Here is a 23109-nt window from a genome sequence, read left to right on the forward strand (position 1 = left end):
TTGTACTTAAGTGATGGAGAAAATCCTGACTGTCCACTGAGACCTCTCTAACCACCCTAATGTGAAGGTAGAGAAGTGCCTCATTGCTGCTGGGTTGGGGTGTGAGTCCATGCTCCTTGTGTGGTCTCCACTGACACCATTGGGTGGCAAGTGGCTCACTACTGGCCAGTGGGGATGCACGCACTGACACCTCACTCGGCCTTCTCTGACACCACCCCAGCAGAAGTGTTGTGTCTTGTTAAATCCTTACGAGGGTAGACATCTCCTCTTCCCACCTGGTCTTTGCTGGCATTGTCATGGTGGGACCACAGTCCTTTCCATGGTGTTTGGCTATAATAGAGCAATTGTTATCTAAAAGTTTTCTGTCTTGCTAAGCTGCCCTTTTTCCTTTGTCCAATGGCTAGAAAAAATAGGCTTTGGTTGGGGCTTTCCTCATCTATACTGGTTGGCATTTTGGGGATGTCCACTTTTTCAAGTTCTAGTCCGGGATATATGACAAAAAAAATAAAGCCTGAGAAATTTACTACCATGTTGTTACTTGGTCCTTTGCCTCTTCAGTCTATATTCCAGAGTTTTCCTATATTTGTTTATTTATAATGTCCAGTGTTTTTCATTGTTCTTAATGGAGGGAATAAGGAAACGTATGTCTACTTCATCTACTTGAAGCAAAAATCCTACTGTCCTGATTTCTAACACTTAACCCTATGTGTAAAAAAAAAAAAAAGGTACTGCAGAGTATATGTTGTAGATTGTAACTGATAGAACTGTTTTGTTGTTGTTGTACAAAATTATTGAAACCAACTCATTTAAATGAGTACTGCTGTTTCCTTTAAATCAGTTACTTAATTATTCCTTGTAGATGTTTCTGTGTTGCTGACATTGCTCCCAAATATCTTTATAACTCTTTTGAACTTAATTTTAGAAAATGAATTGTATCCATTTGAGTATTCTCAGTGGCATAAATTTTCATCCTTTGAGGCTGTGTTTAATTTTTGGAAGCAATTACAAGTGGTCCAAGAGCCAAGATGAGTAGTAAAACAGATAGCCAAATTGAGTAATACACTTGTCAGTCTTTTCTAAGAAAATAGTGTGAACCACAACTTGATGTAGTGAAAAAATATCCTCTATTTTATATCATACAAACCCCCCCAAACACTTCAAATTTCCACAGAATAACGAGCTGTGAGATAAATTGCATATGAACAGTGCCATTTGGTATCAAATCACATTTTTTTTCTGTGGCTTTGACATAAATATTTCCTTTGGATGTTTGGAGTTTTTCTCTGTAAACCTTGACAGTATGTTTTTGGGTCAACTTGAAAACATCATATTCCATACTATTCTCCTCAAATACATGTTATTCTGTTCAACCTCCCCTTGAAAGTTCAAAACAAATGTCAAATCTTCTCTATTTCTTTTTATCATTCAAAATGTGCAACTCAACCTTTATAGAAAACTTCATGTTCAAATTCTCCTTCAGTATGAGTCAATGTTCTCATAGCTAACCCTCTACTTGAACAAATCCAGTCTCTTGACATTTTCTACATTTTCATCAGTCCTTTATACTTTTTCATGAGCATCCTTATTACTTTCTCAAGCCTCTGTGCCAGTCAGAAGAACTTCCTCTTTATAGTCCCTCCACACCACGATTGTTCCATTAGATGTCTTATGTCATTTATGTTTGGTTAACTTCACATAAAATTAGTGTTAATTCTTTGCTTTCTATAGCTGTCATTACCCATCCCCATTTATTGCACCCTGTAGCCCCAGTAGAGGGTGAAAGAACTGCTGCTGATGTGAGCAGAATCATTTTATAGAATGTTCCTTCCATGCCCAATTTATGTTTTGCCAAGCCATCTGAGAACATAAGCATTATTATTTTACAATCATGAGAAGATTGCTAAATACACAGAGCATCCTCCTATTTGCTTAAGTATAAAGTTCTAAGTCACATACATAGGATCTAAAATTAGATAATAGACCTAATTCAAAAAGTAGAAATGGCTCTTTAGCAAATTAAAGGACTGCTAAAGAAATTTGATATACCCTTCCTCAACAACCTGATACTTTAGTTCCTTTTTGTGGTTCCTTTTCATTTCATAGTTCAACTATTGGAGGGAGAGAGACAATTTGGGGGAAAATGTTGTTGCACTATAATTTTGCATTTAAGAACATGCACTCTGATTGTCAGACAGCCTTGGTTCAAATCCTGGTCCAGCCAGTTTCCCAGTTGTGCAAATTACTTGGGACAGTTACTTAACCTCTCCAAGCCATAGTTTCCTCCTCAGTAAAATTAAATAATAACAACTAATAATAATTAATCCCTTAATACTATTGTAAGGGTTAAAGGAGATAATATGTATAATGTAAGTTTTAGCACATTGTCTGGCACCTAGTGTTTGGATGATAGCCATTGTTAGAAGTTACAGTGCCAGTTATTAAAGATGTTAAGTATGATATGGTGCTTGCCCTCAAAGGCTTCAAATCAAAGCATAATTAAAGCTCAAACTTTCCAATCAGAAGGCTATAATATAATATGTTTTAAAACTATAGCATACAGTTTTTTACCCTTGAGTAGACCATTATCAGAATATTCTAATCAATGAAATTGTGGCTAAGCAATCATTATTGATTATCTTACGTGAATTATGCTCATGGGACTCGAGCTATGTTCTGGATCCCCTCTAAATTTTGGGGGGTATAAAAATTCTTTTCTTGTCTGTCACTTTCAATTAAACAGCCAGTCTTCCTCTTTCCCACTGGCTCAAGCACTAACTGAAGACCCATGAATACTACATCAATGGAGACAAGAAGCGGATATAAAGTCAATTGATTGTTTACTAGTCAAGCCAATCAGTCTTAGTCAGCCTATACCCCCAGCTCCTCTAAGGCCAGGAAACCATTTTCTCCAAGTAACTCAGCAGGCCAGTGAGTTCATTCAGAGTACAGTAGCTCAAAACATGATCCTGGGCTTATCATGGTTTTCCTCTCCTACCTAACAAGAGAACATGAAATTCCATGGAGGTATGAGAGAATGGAATTTGCAAAAATGAAATACTTGACCAAAAGTGTGTTCAGTCTTCTAGAATGGCTGAGAAAGTTGTGACATCTTTCATTTAGATTTCTGAGAAGGGACTAGATATATTAGAGAAATACACATTTGCCTATTATGAGTTTATCTTAGTTGTGCTTATGATGTCATGGTTTTGTGATCCCTGGTTACATTAGACAGTATTGGTATGATAACTGTTTTGATATTGTGCTGTGTTTGATATTGTGCCTGAAACTTCTTTTTGCATCTTTTTCTCCAATTTCTCGTGACTGAAATATCTTTACTATTTTTGAATGTAAAAAAAAATTGTACATGAGAAGACAATCAGTTGGATACCTAAAATGTAATCAAATGATGTTTTACTTTGCCTTGCATATTGCCAAATAGTAATTTTTAATATTTTCTTAGCTGAAATACCTGTTGTTTGAAATCAAACAGCATGCCTTCCCTCTCCAAATGATTTTCCAATGATCACTGTCATCTCCTTATATCCCTTATGTTGCTCTTCTTTAAGAACTTTAATGAAGTCATCTTTTCCTTGAATACTTGTTAAATAAATTTTCCTTGTTCCTCCAATCTGACTTTTTCATAGTAATCAAAAATCTTGATTAGTCAGGAAAATTCACAAACTTTTATAACTAATAAATTCTTAGTTTTAAATTCTTACTTTTAAATTCCAAATTGCCTACCCTTAAAACATCAATAAGAAAGATAATGAATTCAGAAAGTAATCCCTCAGATCCTTTCATAATGATGGTGTAGTACCAAGCACAACATTAAAATATAGTTTCAAAAGTATTAAGGATGAGCATTCATTTCCCAAGTTAGACCTCCACATTAAACCATACTTAATTTTAAAAGGCATGTTGTAGGGGACTTTGCTGATGGTCCAGTGGTTAGGACTCTGCCCTTCCATTGCAGGGGGCATGGGTTCGATCCCTGGTTGGGGAACTAAGGTCCCCACAAGATGCCTGGTACAGCCAAATCAATCAATCAATCAATAAAAGGCATGTTCTGGTTATCAACTCACAAACAGAACTGCCTTCTTGGAAGGAAAGATGTCAAGTAGAATGACTCAAGAAACCCATGCTAGAGTGAAGGTGAGAAAATGGAGTGAACAAAAACTGGATTAGATATTGTTTCATGTAAAGATTGGAGACCAAACTTTCCCATGCCCTTTCTCCTCTAGTAACTACGCTTGTTAAAGTTGCTCAGTCTCCCAACTCTTTGAGACCCCAAGGCCTATACAGGCCTTGGTATTCTCCAGGCCAGAATACTGGAGTGGGTAGCCATTCCTATCTCCAGGGGATCTTCCCAACCCAGGGATCGAAACAGGACTCCCGCATTTTTCAGGCAGATTCTTTACCAGCTAAGCTACCAGGGAAGCCCAAGAATACTGGAGTAGGTAACCTATCCCTTCTCCAGTGGATCTTTCCAACCCAGGAATCGAACTGGGGTCTCTTGAATTGCAGGTGGATTCTTTACCAGCTGAGCTACCAGGGAAGCAACCACACATGGATTGATAAATGATCGCTGTTGCTTTAAATGGGGTACTGATGAATCTCTGAAAGCTCATGTCAAGATCTGCATGCATTTTAAAGACCTTTGCATAACTGGGCTTCCCCTATGGCTCAGCTGGTAAAGAATCCGCCTGCAATGCGAGAGACCTTGGTTCAGTCCCTGGGTTGGGAAGATCCCCTGGAGAAGAGAACAGCTACCCACTCCAGTATTCTGGCCTGGAGAATTCCATGGACTATTTGGTCCATGGACTTACAAAGAATCGACAGGACTGAGCGACTTTCACTTCACTTGCACAACTAGTGCCTCTACAGGCTAGACACAAGAAATCCAAGTGATTAATTTTAATGGAATTTAAAGATTCCAAAAAAAGTATTCTTGTTCTAATAATAGAAAAAATTAATAAATATCGATTATACTCACCAAAACAAGCTTCCTATACATATGTGTGGCATAAAGACAAATATGGAATTCAATTCTTTTGCTTCAGAATTAGGAATTAGTTTCTATCATTTCCCCCAGTGTTTCACATATTACATTTCTCTCCCTGCCATTATTCAAAATGAAATGCCAGATGGTTCACCTCTTTATTTTTTAAGTTGTGACTTTTTCTTCTTGAAATTTTTCAGACTGAACTTTGTTCCCTTAATAATGGGGGTTAAAATCACCTTTGATAAGCCATCAGATGACTACGAATGTATTTAATGTGACCTTGCTCTGATATTAACATTTTCACAGACCACAGAAGGCAGACCCTTACTGGTTTTTCATTATCCTTTCCTGCCGTGGCTGAAAGCCCAAATGATGCCACTTTACTGACTCTGTGATCTTTTTTCCCCCCTACTTTAATGACATCTTTCAACACCACAAATCTTCTGACAGATTATCTTCTCCACAGGCAGGCAGCCACATCCAGACCTTGATGGGCTCCCAAAGCCTTCAGCATCGTAGTCGGGAGCAGCAGCCGTACGAGGGAAACGTAAACAAAGTGACCATCCAGCAATTTCAGTCGCCATTGCCCATTCAGATCCCCTCTTCACAGGCCACTCGGGGACCTCAGCCCGGACGGTGCTTAATTCAAACTAAAGGGCAAAGGAGTATGGATGGATATCCAGAGCAGGTGAGAGGACTTCTTATAACTGATGAATTTCTAGGAAATGTTTGGGTAAGTCCCAGCAGTCCGTGGTTTGCCTTTCCTCATTAATGTAGCTTGAGACACGTTCATGCGTCACCATGTTGAATGGATTGAAGCCCTCTTTGTAGCGATTTTACTGTCATTTTCAGTGGTTAAGATCTACAACATATAGTAATTGATGGTTGGTTAAAATGCCCATTTCACATAGAGAAAAATTGATGAATTGGGATAGTTTTTCTGGTTTATCCTGCACCTTCTTCTACCTACTCTCAACTCTGATTTAGCTTTTCAGCACAGCTTTTGAATGTTACAAAGTGCTTCAGTGAATTAGGTGTATTAACCAAGGCTTTGGTGAAATTAACAGTGTATAAAGTAAACTGTATATTCCTTTCTATTTATGGGAATTTTTTTTTTAGATTTTGTCTTCTAATTGTTGAATAACACAGAGATAAATCTTTGCTATGATCAAAATGATAAAGCAGTTATGAGGGAAACATTCCCGAAATGCTCCAAAAGCTATTGATAAATACCATGTAGTAAAAAAAAAAAAAAAAATTGCTGCTCTTCTGACCTACCTAAAATTAGGATTTGGTTTTCCATTGTAAAATCTTATTTTCTTCCTTGAACATTGAATAGGCTCTCATCTTTTGAGTCATATTAAGCTTAGAAAGTAAGACAACAAGATCTTAATACTCTCAGAAAATTAATTTCCCTTATTTCATTCTGCAGATAATAAGGCAAAGCTCCTACTGACTTCACTAACCCCTTAATATGGTTTGTAAAGGTTTCACTTTATTATTGCTTACTCAAAGCTTCACAAATCACCCTTCTCATTTTCTAAACATATCAAATAAGATTATCTTCATTCTCCAGCTTTTTCCTTTATGCTATTAACAGTCATTTATTATTTGGATCCCAGCTGCTCTAGAAATCTCCTGTGTTTCCTAATACCCTTCTTGAACCTGAGATTATATATTAATCATTCTCAGAATCATGGGTTTTTTATGATAATTTTCTTCCTATCTTGCCTTGATCTAGGCCAAGTGTTAGATTTAAGGTAAAATAAAGCAGACAGATATCTTTAATCAGGTAATGAGTTGAGGTTTTCTAATTCTCTAGAGATTTTTAAAAGTTAATAAAGTTTTAAATTATGCTTTACCACAGGCATCTTAGGTTAAAAATTGTTCATATCCTCTTCACTACAAATACTATAACTTCAATCTAATTCTCTGATTTAATTATTCCTGTTGTTAGCAGGCATAATTAATAAAATAAGTTATTACAAAAGTTCTTTCTCCCACAGTCAGCACATTTAAATCCACTGAGATCAATGCCTTCTGTTTCACCTACTTTTAGTGATAGGGTTAGTATTGTTATTTGTTGTTTAATTGCTAAGTCCTGTCTGACTCTTTTGCGACCCCATGGACCACCAGGCTCCTTTGTCCATGGGGTTTTTCAGGCAAGAATACTGGAGTGGATTACCATCTCCTTCTCCAAGGGTTAGTATTAGCATGCAGTTATTCTGAACATTCTAAATTTAAAGGCCTTTTAGCGTTATTACTCCAAACATACATAAATTGTATAGCTTGACTTAATGAGAGGATTACTGTTTTAATTCACAGTTATTAAATTTAAAACATCATAAAGAATGCATTTATAGTCATTGAAAGTGTTTTGCAGCTCTAAAAACATGAGATGTCTTTCAATTTGGGAGGTGAAAACTTAAACATTCAATGTTTACATTAAGGAAAGTACTTAAATGTAATTACTTTTTAAATTCCCAGGTTTTTTTCTGCCTTGGTTTCAGGCTGAAATGGTTTGGAATGCTGAGATAAAAACTTTGGAATGAACATGAGGAAGTCTAAGGAGACTTTAAACAAATAGTACTAGTCCCCAAACGATGCCCCCCCTTTCCCTGAGTTACAAATCCAGAGACAGTTTCTCAAAACATTTTTTATGATGCAGACTAATAATTATCCACTACCAGCAACCCACTCCAGTGTTCTTGCCTGGAGAATCCCATGGACGGAGAAGCCTGGTAGGCTGCAGTCCATGGGGTCACACAGAGTCGGACACGACTGAAGTGACTTGGCAGCAGGAGCAGTGGCAGGCTGACACATAGTCATCCTGGCTCATTACAATGTGCATCTCTTCCCAACTCCACCTTCAGTGACATCACACTGATAAATTGAAATTGTGAGGATAATTACACTAGGGAAATCAGCAAACACTACAAACCAGGGCCCTGACCTTCTCTCAGCCAGCTCTTAAACATTTTCCAGCACATCACCAACTACTACACTGTTTTTTTCATATCTGCCTTTTTCTAACCTCTCCACTTCTTCATTCAGCTCTACAAGGGGTCCCCAATCTTTTTGGCACCAGGGATTGTTTTCATGGAAGACAATTTTTCCACAGACCTGGGTGGGGGGATGGTTTGGGGATGATTTGAGCACAGTAGACTTCACACTCCTGTGAGAATCTAATGCCAAAGCTGATCTGACAGAAGACGGAGCTCAGGTGGAAACGTGAGCAACGGGGAGTGGTTGAAAATACAGATGAAGCTTCACTCGTTCATCTGCCACTCACCTCCTGCTGTGCAGCCCAGTTCCCAGTGGGCCACGGGCCAGCACCAATCCATGGCCCGGGGGCTGGGGACTCCTGCGCTATAGCATTCAAAGAATGCTAGAATACTAGGAATAGGTCTCAGAATTTGGAGTTTGAGTTTAACGGTACCTTTTACTAAAGTGTGTGATTCTGGCCAAGTCTTTAACTTTTTCATGAGGTTCTGTTTTTCTCCTTATAAAATGAGAACATTACCACCCACCAACAACACTCAAAAAGTTTTGGGGACAGTCAAATGATTCAATTTTACACATACACAGGCACATGCAAAATAAGTTTGGCACTAAAGAAATTGGAAACAAAAAAATAGAAATATAAGATTTTAAGGATTAAAATACTAGATGCTGCTTAATGATTATCAGTACCAACCTCCCTATACAGGTAGAAAACAAACAAAAAGAGGCTGAGGAGATTATATAATTCACTCTCATAATAAGAATACTTTATGTATTCTTTACATTCCTAAGTCATTTTTCTTTTGAAAACTCAGACCTCTCTAATATATGTGCGTATGCATTAAAAGCAAGACGTTTTCCGTATTTAGCAAGAAAAAATGGAGGAGAATATTTAAAACATTTAAGATTCTGTATAGTTTCACATGAAAATTATAGAGCAGTGATTGAAGTGCAAAGACCCAGGAAGTAACTGACAATTTCTGACATGGGTTTTAGACATATAAATCAAAATACTGTATCTTCATAATACATTTCTAGTGGTGCATTAAAAAGACCAGTAAAACAGTTTTCTTAAGTGATTACAGCAACAGTGTAAAATTTGATCAAGTACTGTATAGAAAAAACCTAAGTCATTCATAATTTTTAAGTGCAAGAAGACATCATAAAAATAGTACCAATAGATATGCTAGGTTGGAGATTTTTACTTTTACAAAATAATCACTTGGGATATCCCTGGTGTAGCAGTGGATAATGCTTAATTATAATTCTTCATTAAGATTCTAATTCTTAATAATCATCCACCTGCCAATGCAGGGGACATGGGTTCGATCCCTGGTCTGGGAAGATTGCTCATGCTGCAGAGCAACTAAGCCCGTGAGCCACAAATCCTGAGGCCCACACACCTAGAGCCGGTGCTGCCCAAGAGAAGCCGCTGCAGTGAAGAATGACCCTGCTAGCCACAACTAGAGGAAGCCCACACAAAACAACGTAGACCCAGCACAGCCATAAATAAATGAATAAATAAAAACTTTTTTTAAAGTAATCACTTATTGGAATGCTATAGGTATAAATGACACAACCAATTACAATGAATCTACATTTTTTTTTTAATTCAGGGAAGAGAAGTCTGAATGAAAATAGGAAAAGAAGGGACAACAGTTGCCATATATTAAGTGCCTACAGTATTCTTGCCTGGAGAATCCCAGGAACAGAAGAGCCTAGTGGGCTGCCGTCTGTGGGGTCGCACAGAGTCAGACACGACTGAAGCGACTTAGCAGCAGCAGCAGCATGCCATTTATATTACATATAGTGTATCTGTGCTATATATACCAGGTACCTTGCACACAGGCCTGGCTTCAGGATGTGTGATCTGTAGAGCTGCACCAAGTCCTGCACTTGGATGGGCCCTGCACTTGGTTTAATGCTCTGCTGTCACTAACTTGTAATTCTTAATAATCATTAAACAAGGAGTCTCATGTTTTCATTTTGCATCAGGCCACACTAATTATATAGCTTGTCCTGATTACATATACTCTTGCACTTAGTCCTCACAATAATCTTACTACTTTTTATAAATGAAGACCAGGGCACAAAGAAAATAATTTGTAAGAGGTATGAGTGGTCAAGCTGAAATTTTAACCTAGGGCTGTCTAACCCAGAACCCAAGCTCTGTGTGCCAGTTTTACTATTAAATTAACCATATGAATCAGATACTTGCTGTGGCCTCAGTGTCCCCTTCCATCAAATAATATTAATAGAACCTGTTTCAACTACAGTTCAGAGTTTTAGAACTGCTTTAAGTTCAGTTCAGTCACATAGTTGTGTCCAGCTCTTTGCGACCCCATGAATCGCAGCATGCCAGGCCTCCCTCTCCATCAGCAACTCCTGGAGTCCACCCAAACCCACGTCAATTGAGTTGGTGATGCCATCCAGCCATCTCATCCTCTGTCGTCCCCTTCTCCTCCAGCCCTCAATCTTTCTCAGCATCAGGGTCTTTTCCAGTGAGTCAGTTCTTCACATCAGGTGGCCAAAGTATTGGAGTTTCAGCTTCAACATTTGTCCTTCCAATGAACACCCAGGACTGATCTCCTTTAGGATGGACTGGTTGGATCTCCTTGCAGTCCAAGGGACTCTCAAGAGTCTTCTCCAATACCACAGTTCAAAAGCATCAATTCTTCTGCACTCAGCTTTATTAATAGTCCAGCTCTCGCATCCATACATGACCACTGGAAAAATCATAGCCTTGACTAGATGGACCTTTGTTGGCAAAGTAATGTCTCTGCTTTTGAATATGCTATCTAGGTTGGTCATAACTTTCCTTCCAAGGAGTAAGCGTCTTTTAATTTCATGGCTGCAATCACCATCTGCAGTGATTTAGGAGCCCCCAAAAATAAAGTCTGACATTGTTTCCACTCTTTCCCCATCTGTTGCCATGAAGTGATGGGAGGATGCCATGATCCTAGTTTTCTGAATGTTGAAGCCAAAAAGTTTAAGCCAACTTTTTCACTCTCCACTTTCACTTTCACCAAGAGGTTCTTAGGTTCTTCTTCACTTTCTGCCATAAGGGTGGTGTCATCAGCATATTGAGGTTATTGATACTTCTCCCAGAAATCTTGATTCCAGCTTCTGCTTCCTCCAGCCCAGTGTTTCTCATAATGTACTCTGCATATAAGTTAAATAAGCAGGGTGACAATATACAGCCTTGACATACTCCTTTTCCTATTTGGAACCAGTCTGTTGTTCCATGTCCAGTTCTAACTGTTGCTTCCTGACCTGCATACAGGTTTTTCAAGAAGCAGGTCAGGTGGTCTGGTATTCCTATCTCCTTCAGCATTTTCCACAGTTTATTGTGATCCACACAGGCAAAGGCTTTGGCATAGTCAATAAAGCAGAAATAGATGTTTTTCTGGAACTCCCTTGCTTTTTCAATGATCCAGTGGATGTTGGCAATTTGATCTCTGGTTTCTCTGCCTTTTCTAAATCCAGCTTGAACATCTGGAAGTTCACGGTACACGTATTGCTGAAGCCTGGCTTGGAGAATTTTGAGCATTACTTTACTAGCATGTGAGATGAGTGCAATTGTGCGGTATTTTGAGCATTCTTTGGCATTGCCTTTCTTTGGGATTGGAATGAAAACTGACCTTTTCCAGTCCTGTGACCACTGCTGAGTTTTCCATATTTGCTGTCATATTGAGTGCAGCACTTTCACAGCATCATCTTTCAGGATTCGAAAGAGCTCAACTGGAATTCCAACACCTCCACTAGCTTTGTTCATAGTAATACTTCCTAAGGCCCACTTGACTTCACATTCCAGTATGTCTGGCTCTAGGTGAGTGATCACACCATCGTGATTATCTGGGTCATTAAGATCTTTTTTGTACAGTTCTTCTGTGTATTCTTGCCACCTCTTCTTAATATCTTCTGCTTCTGTTAGGTCCCTACCATTTCTGTCCTTTTTCAAGCCCATCTTTGCATGAAATGTTCCCTTGGTATCTCTAATTTTCTTGAAGAGATCTCTAGTCTTTCCCATTCTGTTATTTTCCTCTATTTCTTTGCATTGATCGCTGAGAAAGGCTTTCTTATCTCTCCTTGCTATTCTTTGGAACTCTGCATTCAATTGGGTATATCTTTCCTTTTCTCCTTTGCTTTTACCTTCCCTTCTTTTCACAGCTATTTGTACAGCTTCCTTAGACAGCCATTTTGCTTTTTTGCATTTCTTTTTCTTGGAGATGGTCATGATTCCTGTCCCTTGTACAATGTCACGAACCTCCATCCATAGTTCATCAGGCACTCTGTCCATCAGATTTAGTCCCTTAAGTCTATTTCTCACTTCCACTGTATTGTCATAAGGGATTTGATTTAGGTCATACCTGAATGGTCTAGTGGTTTTCTCCACTTCCTTCAATTTCAGTCTGAATTTGGATAAGAAGTTCATGATCTGAGCCACAGTCAGCTCCCAGTCTTGTTTTTGCTGACTATATAGAGCTTCTCCATCTTTGGTTGCAAAGAATATAATCAATCTGATTTCGGTGTCGACCATCTGGTGATGTCCATGTGTAGAGTCTTTTCCTGTGTTGTTGGAAGAGGGTCTTTGCTATGACCAGTGCGTTCTCTTGGCAGAACTCTATTAGCTTTTGCCCTGCTTCATTCTGTACTCCAAGGCCAAATTTGCCTGTTACTTTATGTAGATGGAATAGGTACTGACTGGAACTTACATGAACATGTCCAATGCTTTAAAAAGCAAAAATACTCAACAAATGGAAGGTTTATTATCAATAAAAATTTACCTCTGTATCCCTTAGTGTGGCCTAAAGAGCTAATGAGTTTCTAATATGATTAAAGTGAGTTCCATATACCCCTGAAAATACATAATAAATTCTGCTACCAATGATATTGAATGGATTTAAATGAATGTCACTTTGTAGCTAGCCAGCACACTTAACTTTTTTTAACCTTAAAGAAGCACTTAGTAAACTTTGATTTTCCTCCTGAATGATGAAACTATCTCAAGTTTCAAACTACCCTTCACAATAAGACAAGGCAAAATATCTAAGAATTCTAATTTAATACACTTATTTTTACATATTAATTTTTCATAGAAATTAAGTAGAAAGTCTGTTTTCAACTCTATAATTAACATAAAATATATGAAAGTGATTTTTTTTTAACATAAATTTGACATATATTAAAAGCACGTAGGACAGAGTCCACAAGTTCCTAACTAAGACAGCGGTGAGATTCAACGACATACAGTTACTCGCGGCACAGGGTGTGCTTCACATGTGCACCTGGCAAGGCGGTGCCACTGTTCACTTCCGGAGCCTCTTCTAATCAGAAGAGCTGGGCTTCTGGGCTTCTCTCATGGTTGGCTGGTGCCTACAGTTCAGTAGTTTTAATGTCATCACTGTGTACAATTTCTTGGGCTGGGGCAGGAAGGCGCCAGTGTGGTCTCGGGCCTCACTCTGAGCAGGGAGGACGGACCTCAGTTATCATAGTCAATAGGTTTCCGGTGGAACCGCAGTCTTCCTCACTTGTTCTTGCTAATGAGAAATTATTATCTGGCTTCCAGAGAAAGGCCCCACACACACCTGATGCCTCAGCATCTGTCCTGTTATCTGCATCCCAGGGCTTGTATTCACTTAGAAGTGAGGAATCAGCCCAAGGAGCCACGTCCTACATGCATTCAGCTCCTGCCAAATCTACAGTATCAAAAGTGATTTTTTAAAGCATAAAGTACTATCCAGATTCAAGGTATTAGCTTCTGTAAACTAGAAATCTGATGTATAATAATGGATATCTTTTTTAACAAATTACCTTCAACAAACTCGTGTGCATGTCACTTGAAGTGCATTATCAGGGAACTCTACTTAGAAAAGGGATTATATAAATGACCCAGTTTTGCTCTTTTTTATGGCTGAGTAATAAATATTCCATTGTATATATGTAACACATCTTTATCCATTCCTCTGTTGGTGGATATTTAGGTTGGAATCTATAAAAATGATATAGACGACCTTATTTTCAAAGAAGAGATAGAGACAGAGGTAGAGAATAAATAAATAGATATCAAGAGGGAAAAGAAAGATGGAAGGAATTGGGAGATTGGGATTGATATATATGTACTATTGATACTATGTATAAAATAAAGAGCTAACGAGAACAACTCTACAGCACAGGGAACTCTATATAATGCATTGTAATGATGTGAATGGGAAGGAAATCCCAAAGGAAAGGGATATATGTATACGCATGGCTGATCCACTTTGCTGTACAGTAGAAACTACACAACATAGTAAAGCAATTGTTTCAACAAACAATAATTTAAAAAAAAGGGATTATAATGCATAAACTATTTTGATTATTGACAAATATAATAGAGAATCATAGAATTGTATTAAACAATGAGTGAAGAAAAACAGAGTGAAGACTTCACTCCTTCCCATTCCACATGAAAACTCTTAGCCATCATATCCATTTTCTCAGCTCCTCCCTTTGTTTCCCAGTGCAAGTGGCTATTTACCTTATCCTCTTCTTCTCAGTAAAATAATAATACTTTATATCAGTTTTTCTCAACCTCAGCTGTACTTTAGAATCTTCTCAACTTTTTTATTGAAGTATAGTTGATTAACAATATTATTTTAGTCTCAGGTATACAGCATAGTGATTCAGTATTTTTGCAGATTATTTTTCATTATAAGTTATTGTAAGATATTGGCTATAATTTCCCATACTATATAATGTGTCTTTGTTGTTTATTTATTTTATACATGATGGTTTGTTTCTGTCAATCCCACACCCCTAATTTATCTTTACCCCCTCGCCTCTTCCCTTTGGTAACCACAAGTTTGTTTCCTATGTCTATGAGTCTGTTTTTGTGTTGCATATATATTCATTTGTATTATTTTTTAGATTCCGCATGTCAGTGATATCCTACAGTATTTATCTATCTCACTTATTTCGTTTAGCATAATGCCCTCTAAGCCCATTCATTTTGTTGCAAATAGCAAAATTCTATCCTTTTATATGGCCTTTTACATTGTGTATATATACTACATCTTCTTTATCCATTTGTCTGTTGATGGGCACTTGGGTCATTTCCAAGTCTTGGATATGGTAAATAGTGTTTCTGTGAAGATAGCAGTTCATGTGTCTTTCTGAATTAGTGTTTTCATTTTTCCTGGATATAGGCCCCGGAGTGGAATTGCTAGATCACATGATAGTTCTAGGCTTCCCTGGTGGCTCAGATGGTAAAAGAATCTGCCTGTAATGCTGGAAACCTGGGTTTGATCCCTGGATTGGGAAGATCCCCTGGAGAAGGGAATAGCAACCCACTCCAGTATTCTTGCCTGGAGAATCCCATGGACAGAGGAACCTGGTAGACTACAGTCCATGAGGTCACAAAGACAGCACTTTTTTGAAGAACCTCCATACTTCTGGAGGGAGGTTGTTCAGGAGCTTTGAAAAACACTAATGTCCCGGCCTCATTCCCAAAGAAACTGATTTCATTAGTCTGAATGTGAGCTGAGTGATGGGAATTTTTGAAACTCCCCAGGTGATTCTATTGTGTAGCTAAGGCTGAGAAGTGATACTTGAGATATTCTACAGCTCAACAATTTACCAGCTGAATAACATATTGTTATTAACACTATTTCGAAGCATACACAATTCATACATAACTTGTTGAGTATTTTTAAAAGAAACTGAAATAAACTTTTTCTCTTTTGCAAATGTATAGGTGAAGTGTTAGTCACACAGTTATGTCCGACTCTTTGCGACCCCATGGACTATAGCCTGCCAGGCTGCTCTATCCGTGGAATTCTCCAAGCAAGACTACTGGAGTGGGTTGCATTTCCTTCTAAGGCAAAGCATATTTGTATATACAGAACACATAGACTCCAAAGCATAAATAGGAAAGAAAAACAGCCTGGTGCTTCAAATGTTTCAAAATCCTTTCATATATTAACTGATTTCATCAACCAATAATGTGATGGATAGAGCAGTGCCTGTTTTATTGACTAGAAGCCTAAGATTTGAAGAAGCAGAGCTAGAATTAAAATCCAATTTCATGAGTGTACCACATTATGGCCAAACACAGGGATCAAGAGTAAGCTCACACTGGAAGAATAAAAATATAAAAAACTACACTCTAGAGTTTCTGTCTGCCCCAGACAAGAAAGAGGATATACCTGCTAATGAACCTAATACATCAGGATGGCCAGAGCTGCAGAGCTGTCTCGTACCAGGAGTATACATTCAAACTAAAGTTTGTGCCTGAAAGAGGACTTGTAACATTACATTAGAATTATATTAGAATAAGCTCTATGAGTTATACAAAGCAGTTCCCATCCATCATATTCAAGGACAAAAAAAACAAAGCTCAGAAACCCTCCCTGAAGGAGATGCTGTAGTGTACCCCAGAAGAAATCATTTTTAATACTTAATAATATGTGGAACATATAATAATTCATGAAGCAATTGGCTAAGACATGATTTCAGACATTTCTTTAGATACTCTGATCAGCTGCCTGACGGGCTCACAGGGTTTCCAAGTGAGGCTTTCATCAGTCGGGACCAACTAAAGAAAAAACCATTATTCTGAATGCTTAATAGTTTAATATAAGAAGAAAAACTTGGAAATATTTTGGGGTTTTATTTATGAATTTTTAAATTAAAAGGCAATAATTAAATAAAAATGATAGAAAACAGATATTAAGATGGTTTTAATGTATATTATTTACTCCAATGATTTCAGGGACATCCCATACCTCATCCTGTTCCACTTAAAATACAGCTATTAATTCCTATTTTCCTCATAGAATTTTATTCTTCAGTAACCACTCCAGTGTTCTTGCCTGGAGAATCCCAGGGACGGGGGAACCTGGTGGGCTGCCGTCTATGGAGTCTCACAGAGTCGGACACGACTGAAGCGACTTAGCAGCAGCAGCAGCAACGTTAGTACTGCAATTCTGAAATTACAAATCATAGTGCGACACAAATAATGTCTAACTCATCACAACCAATTCTACAAATTGACTTAAGAATTTTATGCAGTTATTATAGATAGTGGCATTCAGGAAACACTGTAGTAGGAATCAGAAGGCCTCTCTCAGTGTTCCACTAAGTATATGTGTGGTCTTGGTTTCCGTAAGTGCAAAATGAAGGAAATGAAGTGAATAACCTTTTAAATTCATTTACATACTAAAAAAAATGAGTTTCTATTTTCTAGAAACATACAGAGTTGGCAATTTTTTTCCTGAAAATCTAGAAAATGCTACTAGAAGGATTTTATTCATCAATTTCTCTTTTTTAAAAAAATACTTTTATTTATTTATCTATTTTTGGCTGTGCTGGGTCTTCATTGCTGCGTGGGTTTTTCTCTAAGCTGTGAGGAGCAGGGGCTACTCTCCAGCTGCAGTGCGCAGGTTTCTCGTTGCAGTGGTTTCTCTTGCTGCAGAGCACAGGCTTCAGTAGTTGCTGCACGTGGGCTCAGGAATTGTGGTTCCTGGGCTCTAGAGCAGGAGCTCAATAGTTGTGGTGCCCGGGCTTAATTTCTCTGAGACATGCAGTATCCTCCCGGATCAGGAATCAATGTCTCCTGAACTGGCAGTTGGATTCTTTATCCCTGAGCCACCAGGAAAGCCCCTATTCATCAATCTTTCTATTAGGATGTTTCTTCAAAAGAGTTAATGAGCAATTTAGTTGGACTTGCATCTCTAATTCACAACAGAAAAAAAAAATGAAAATAGAAGGATCAAAAATAGTAATTGTTCTTAAATATTTATATATCTTCTAATTATTATACTTTCTTGAATCTATTACATAGGCTTCTTAGAAATTCTGGAAATGCAGAGTTTTATGTAGATTTTATATAATTGTTTAGAATTCTTTATCACACAAGCCCTGTTATATAATAACCCATAATACCAGGTACTAAAATAAAAGTAGCAGCAAATTTAATTTCAAGCTTAATTGCAGTACCACGAAGCATTCTCTCTACTTCTGTCAAGTCCCATAGTCAGATCCCCATCACCATCTCTCAGCATGTGGCTTGACCTCTTTCTTTAAATTTCTTCACTTGGCTGTCACTGTTCTACTGTTTTCCTCTTTCCACACTAACCTTTCCTTTTTTTTTCCATTAAGATGTTTCACTCAAGAGTGGGTTCTCTGACCCAGATTTCTTTGTTCTTTTTTGGGGGTATAGTTGCTTTACAATGTTTCTTTTGACCATGCTAAATTTTAGAATCCTTGTAGCTCAGTCAGTAAAGAAACTGCCTGCAGTGCAGGAGACCTGGGCTTGATTCCTGGGTCAGGAAGAGCCCCTGGAAAAGGAAATGGCAATCCACTCTAGCATGCTTGCTTGGAGAATCCCATGGATAAAGGAGCCCTGGCAGGCTACAGTCCATGGGGTCACAAGAGTCAGACATGACTTAACGACTAAACCACCAAAGACAGAAGAGCCTGGTGCCCTACAGTCCATGGGATTGAAAAAGAGTCAGACACGACTTAACAACTAAACAACAAGTTTCAGAAATTCACTGGACATTCAGATTGAGATATCCACAAGTGGGTAACTGAATATAAACATCTGAAGTACAGAGAAGAGGCCAGGGCTAGAGATATGTAAAATTTGGAGTCATCCATCCTGGAGCTGAATGAAACCATATGAGTGTGTGTTGTTGTTCAGTCACTCAGTTGTGTCTGACTCTGCAACCCCATGGACTGCAGCACTCCAGGCTTCCCTGTTCTTCACTATCTCCTGAAGTTTGCTGACTCTTGTCCGTTCAGTTGATGATGCCATCCAAGTGTGTATGGATACAAAAGAGAAGAGGGTCAAAGTCTGAGCACTGAATCACTCTATCATTTAAAGGTCATGAACAGAAGAGGAGCCAATCAAGAAAGAATGCCCAGTTTCTGCTGTACAGTGAAGGGCCTAGCCACTCTTTTTTTATTTCTTTATTGGTAGAAAAATAGCTCAAGAACTTCAAACCCTCTCAGACTTAAAACTAGCAAGATAGAGCAAGATTCTCTTTCCTGAAAATCCCAGTAGGCTTCTCATTCCTCCTATTTGATCAGGTTACCTGCCCATCCTATAATAAATGATATTTTTAGGAGATACAGTGCTTTGTTTTAGGTCTAGATAACATTATTCACTGAAAGCATAGAGACTAAAAATAGAGAAGTGAGTGGTTTTCAAAGAGAATTGGAGATGATAGCTGCCAGACAAAGAATGAATGGCTCTTGAGCAGCAAAAACAGCAGGTATCCACTGAAAGCTTCATAAATACACACTGCTAGCAAAGGGAATGGTCTCCAGAACAAAGCACAGTAAGCAAGTTAACTACAGCATCACCAGGTATCTTTCTGTAACGCAACTCTCTAATCTTGAATTACACCTCACACACATCCATGCATGTGCATGTACACACACATGTTGTTCATATATATAAACACACAAGGTGCAACAATTTCCTTTATTCTTGTTACTAGGCTTTAGAGCACTGCAAGACCAAATCAGATCACTGAATTCCAGAGATTATAGATTATAATTCACAGAGCCTCACTGCTACATAATAATCCATTTTGTCACTGGCTTCTCCATGACCCAGTATTTTAACTGGAACAAGATCAATATAAACCAGAATTACCAAGTAGTCAAATGATAGAAGCAGACTCCACAAGAAGCAAATGCACCATTTATTGCCAAACTGTTGCCAATATCTTAAGTCAAAAATTTCACTCATTGATATCAGTAACTTGATAGAAAATAGAAAAGCTGATTTTCACTAAATAAGCTATTTATTAGCCTCCTAGATCTGACCTTTTGCTAGAACACCGCATTTCCTCTTGGCTAAACTTCTTTACTTTCAGACTGCTCCTTGAAGTATTCTCTGCTCTTACATTTCATGGCCCCTTTGGGCCTTACCAGACAGGTGGAACTCCTTATATGTGAGATGAGTACTGTCTCTGACATGCTTTATGGGACACAACAGCCGCAACACAATCTATTAACCATAGCATAGCATGCCCAAGAGGAGTCTGGCTTGAGATCAGAATGTATGGCTGTTTGTCACATTTATAAAACCACAGTGTCATCTTTATTATTTCTATTATTTAAAAAATATATTGAAGCAGTTCTTCATATACCTGGCACATATGAAATTTATTTTCCTTAGATTTTTAGTTCTTTCCAGATTGACAATATTATAAAATAGATACAGTCACTACAGGAGAATAGCTGAAAAGTGTTCTCAGCAGTTTACTTTGTAAATAAAATCTGTTGCATATGTTTCCTTTCAGTTTTTATAGTGGTCTGGAGAAAGCCGGAAGTGTGCATACCTTCCACATATTACATTGTAAAATATAAAATTTTCACATTAGAAAAATACAACCCCAGTTTTAAATAATTTAATTGGAAATGCACAGATATACTGGAAAATATAAAGGTAAAATATGTAAGTCATGTTTAGTTCCTTTCTTCTCATTTTCTAATTAATGACAAATAACAAAAAAGGACTACTAGGTGAAATGGTATGTTGGATAAATTTCAAATATTCCTTCAAGCTACATCAAGCTGTTATGTTCATGTTCATAGACAGTGAGCCATTTAAATACAAAACTATTCAAAATCGTAGTTTCTACCACCATATGATAACTAGTTTTAACAAATCTAGATCAACTAAAGGAAAAGTTTTAATTAAACGTATCTTTAAAATAAAACATAGAGTACTTATGATAATTGCAGTTACTCATCATTTAGAAACTGTTCATTAATGACTTCACCATAAAAATCACATTAGTGGATAGTTTTTTGTTCTTGTGCTGCATATAATAGTTAACCATTGTATTTACTATTAAAGAATATGACAGTGAATTAAGGATAATCTCATTAAATGGCCAGTTCCCATTTAATGAGACTTGATGGGAACAAATTGATCCAGTTCCCATCAACTCACGATATATGCTAATTAAGTCAAGAATAGGACTCAAGTTTGCCTTGAACTGTCTAAGAGATAAAGATTAAATGTACCTTAAAAATAAAGATGTAGAGAACATTTGGGGCATTTGCATTTGCCCGTAAGCAAATTAATAGGCTAAGAAGTGTTGCCGGAGAAAACATTAAGCTGATGTTTCAAATCATCTTAAAGAACATTTCCAGTATGATGGAGGTTGTGGTTCAATAGCTAAGTGGTGTCCTGCTGCTGCTAAGTTGCTTCAGTCGTGTCTGACTTGTGTGACCCCATAGACGGCAGCCCATCAGGCTCCCCTGTCCCTGGGATTCTCCAGGCAAGAACGCTGGAGTGGGTTGCCATTTCCCTCTCCAAGGCATGAAAGTGAAAAGTGAAAGTGAAGTCGCTCAGTCAAGTCTGACTCTTTGCGACCCCATGGACTGCAGCCTATCAGGCTCCTCTGTCCATGGGATTTTCCAGGCAAGAGTACTGGAGTTGGGTACCATTGCCTTCTACTCTTTCGCAACCCCATGGACTGTAGCCCGCCAGACTCCTCTGTCCATGGGATCTCCCAGGCAAGAATATTGGAGTGGGTTGCCATTTCCTTCTCCAGGGGATCTTCCCAAGCCAGGAATCAAACCTGTGTCACCTGCATTGCAGGCAGTCTCCTGCACTGAAGGCAGATTCTTCACCACTGAGCCACCAGGGAAGCCCTTCCAGTAGGTATTTATATAAATACAAAATATATTCTAATGTATTTTTTAATTTTTTTTCTTAACTCTTTATTAACCTTTTGCCTGCTAATCTCTGGTAATACTTGCTTCATCCTAGTTTCAGTCCTTGTTCAGTACATTAAAGTTATAAAAGTTTTTTTCCCGTTATGTAATCAAATTATATGCTACCTCTGGGGTTCCCAAGTCTTTCAGTCATCTGGGGTCACCCTGTCCCACTTCAGATGGAAAACTAGCATTTTCTCACAGACCCCCACACACATCCCCAGCTCTGAATCATCAAGAATTCCTAGGTTTTTTATAGTTTCTCTGGGGCAGTGGTCCTCAATCTTTTTGACACCAGGAACCGGTTTTGTGGAAGCCAGTTTTTCCATAGACAGGGCAGAGGGAGGGCAAGATGACTTAAGCATGATTTAAGTGCATTACTTTTATTGTCTTCTTATTTCCATTATTATCGATCAGTTACACCTCAGATCATCAAGCATTAGATCCCGGAGGTTGGGGACCCCTGCTCTAGCTCAGTGTTGGCACTGATGTAGCTTCCACTGAATTCTTGATCTGCATCTTTGCATCAACTTTTATAATGGCTGTTAGCTTTACTACCTCCTTACCCCAAGCTGGACCTACTTCTAATGCCATCATTTCATTGGAAAGCATAGGGCTCTGAGGTTTAACAGATCTCATTTATGATGTGGGGCTTCGGGAGGTAGCAGAGCACAGAATACTAGAATATTAGCCTTCACAGTCCTAAATATTTACTGACTCTTCTCTATCACAAACAATTCCTCCATATTTTCTATCTCCTTCTTTTTTCAGTCTTTTCCTCTTTCCTTTAAGACCTGTTAACTGTCTCTTCAGGAGCTGCTGTCAAAACCCTGAACTGTTTCCAGAGTCTTTCTTTTCTCTTTTCTTTCGCCTTCACTCAAACTGTGGCTAAAACTTCACCCCTTTCTCAAATTAAAGCCCTGCTGTATCTAAACAATAGAATTATCTACCCAGGAGATGAATTGTTCCACTCTCCTAGAAAACAATAGCAACTAATTTAAATTACATAGCCATCTTTTCCCTCACTCTACATTTGCAAAATTTCTTTCACTTAGTCACACAGCTCTTTCTAATTAGTCAGAATATATGTGCATTTAAAGTAGATAATTAAAATAATGCAATTGTTATTGTTAAAAGATTTTTAAGCTTTACAAACTGCTAATCAAAATTTAGTCCTGCACATGGTAATGAATGCTTACTCATGTCTGCTTGCTCAGGTAATTTTAAGTTAACTCCTATCATAGTTGATGCCTATAGAAACACTGTTGCTGAAGCTGAAACTCCAATACTTTGGCCACCTGATGTGAAGAGCCAACTGCCTGTAAAGGACCCTGATGCTGGGAAAGATTGAAGGCAAAAGGAGAAGGGGACAACAGAGGATG

General features: G+C 38.1%; 1 protein-coding gene across 1 annotated transcript in view; it reads left to right on the forward strand.

Annotated features, from left to right (window-relative positions):
* The window catches only part of LRRC7 (leucine rich repeat containing 7), a 602937-nt gene that overhangs the window by 540427 nt on the left and 39401 nt on the right, over positions 1–23109 (forward strand). Inside the window, exon 24 of the mRNA XM_086390542.1 lies at positions 5469–5690. Within this exon, the coding sequence (XP_086246668.1) occupies positions 5469–5690 (222 nt within the window). The remainder of the gene's footprint in view (positions 1–5468; positions 5691–23109) is intronic.

This window comes from Bos grunniens, chromosome 3, assembly GCF_055505025.1.
Source record: "Bos grunniens cultivar Pamir isolate PY7600 chromosome 3, Bosgru_T2T1.0, whole genome shotgun sequence".
NCBI classification, from domain to species: Eukaryota; Metazoa; Chordata; class Mammalia; order Artiodactyla; family Bovidae; genus Bos; species Bos grunniens.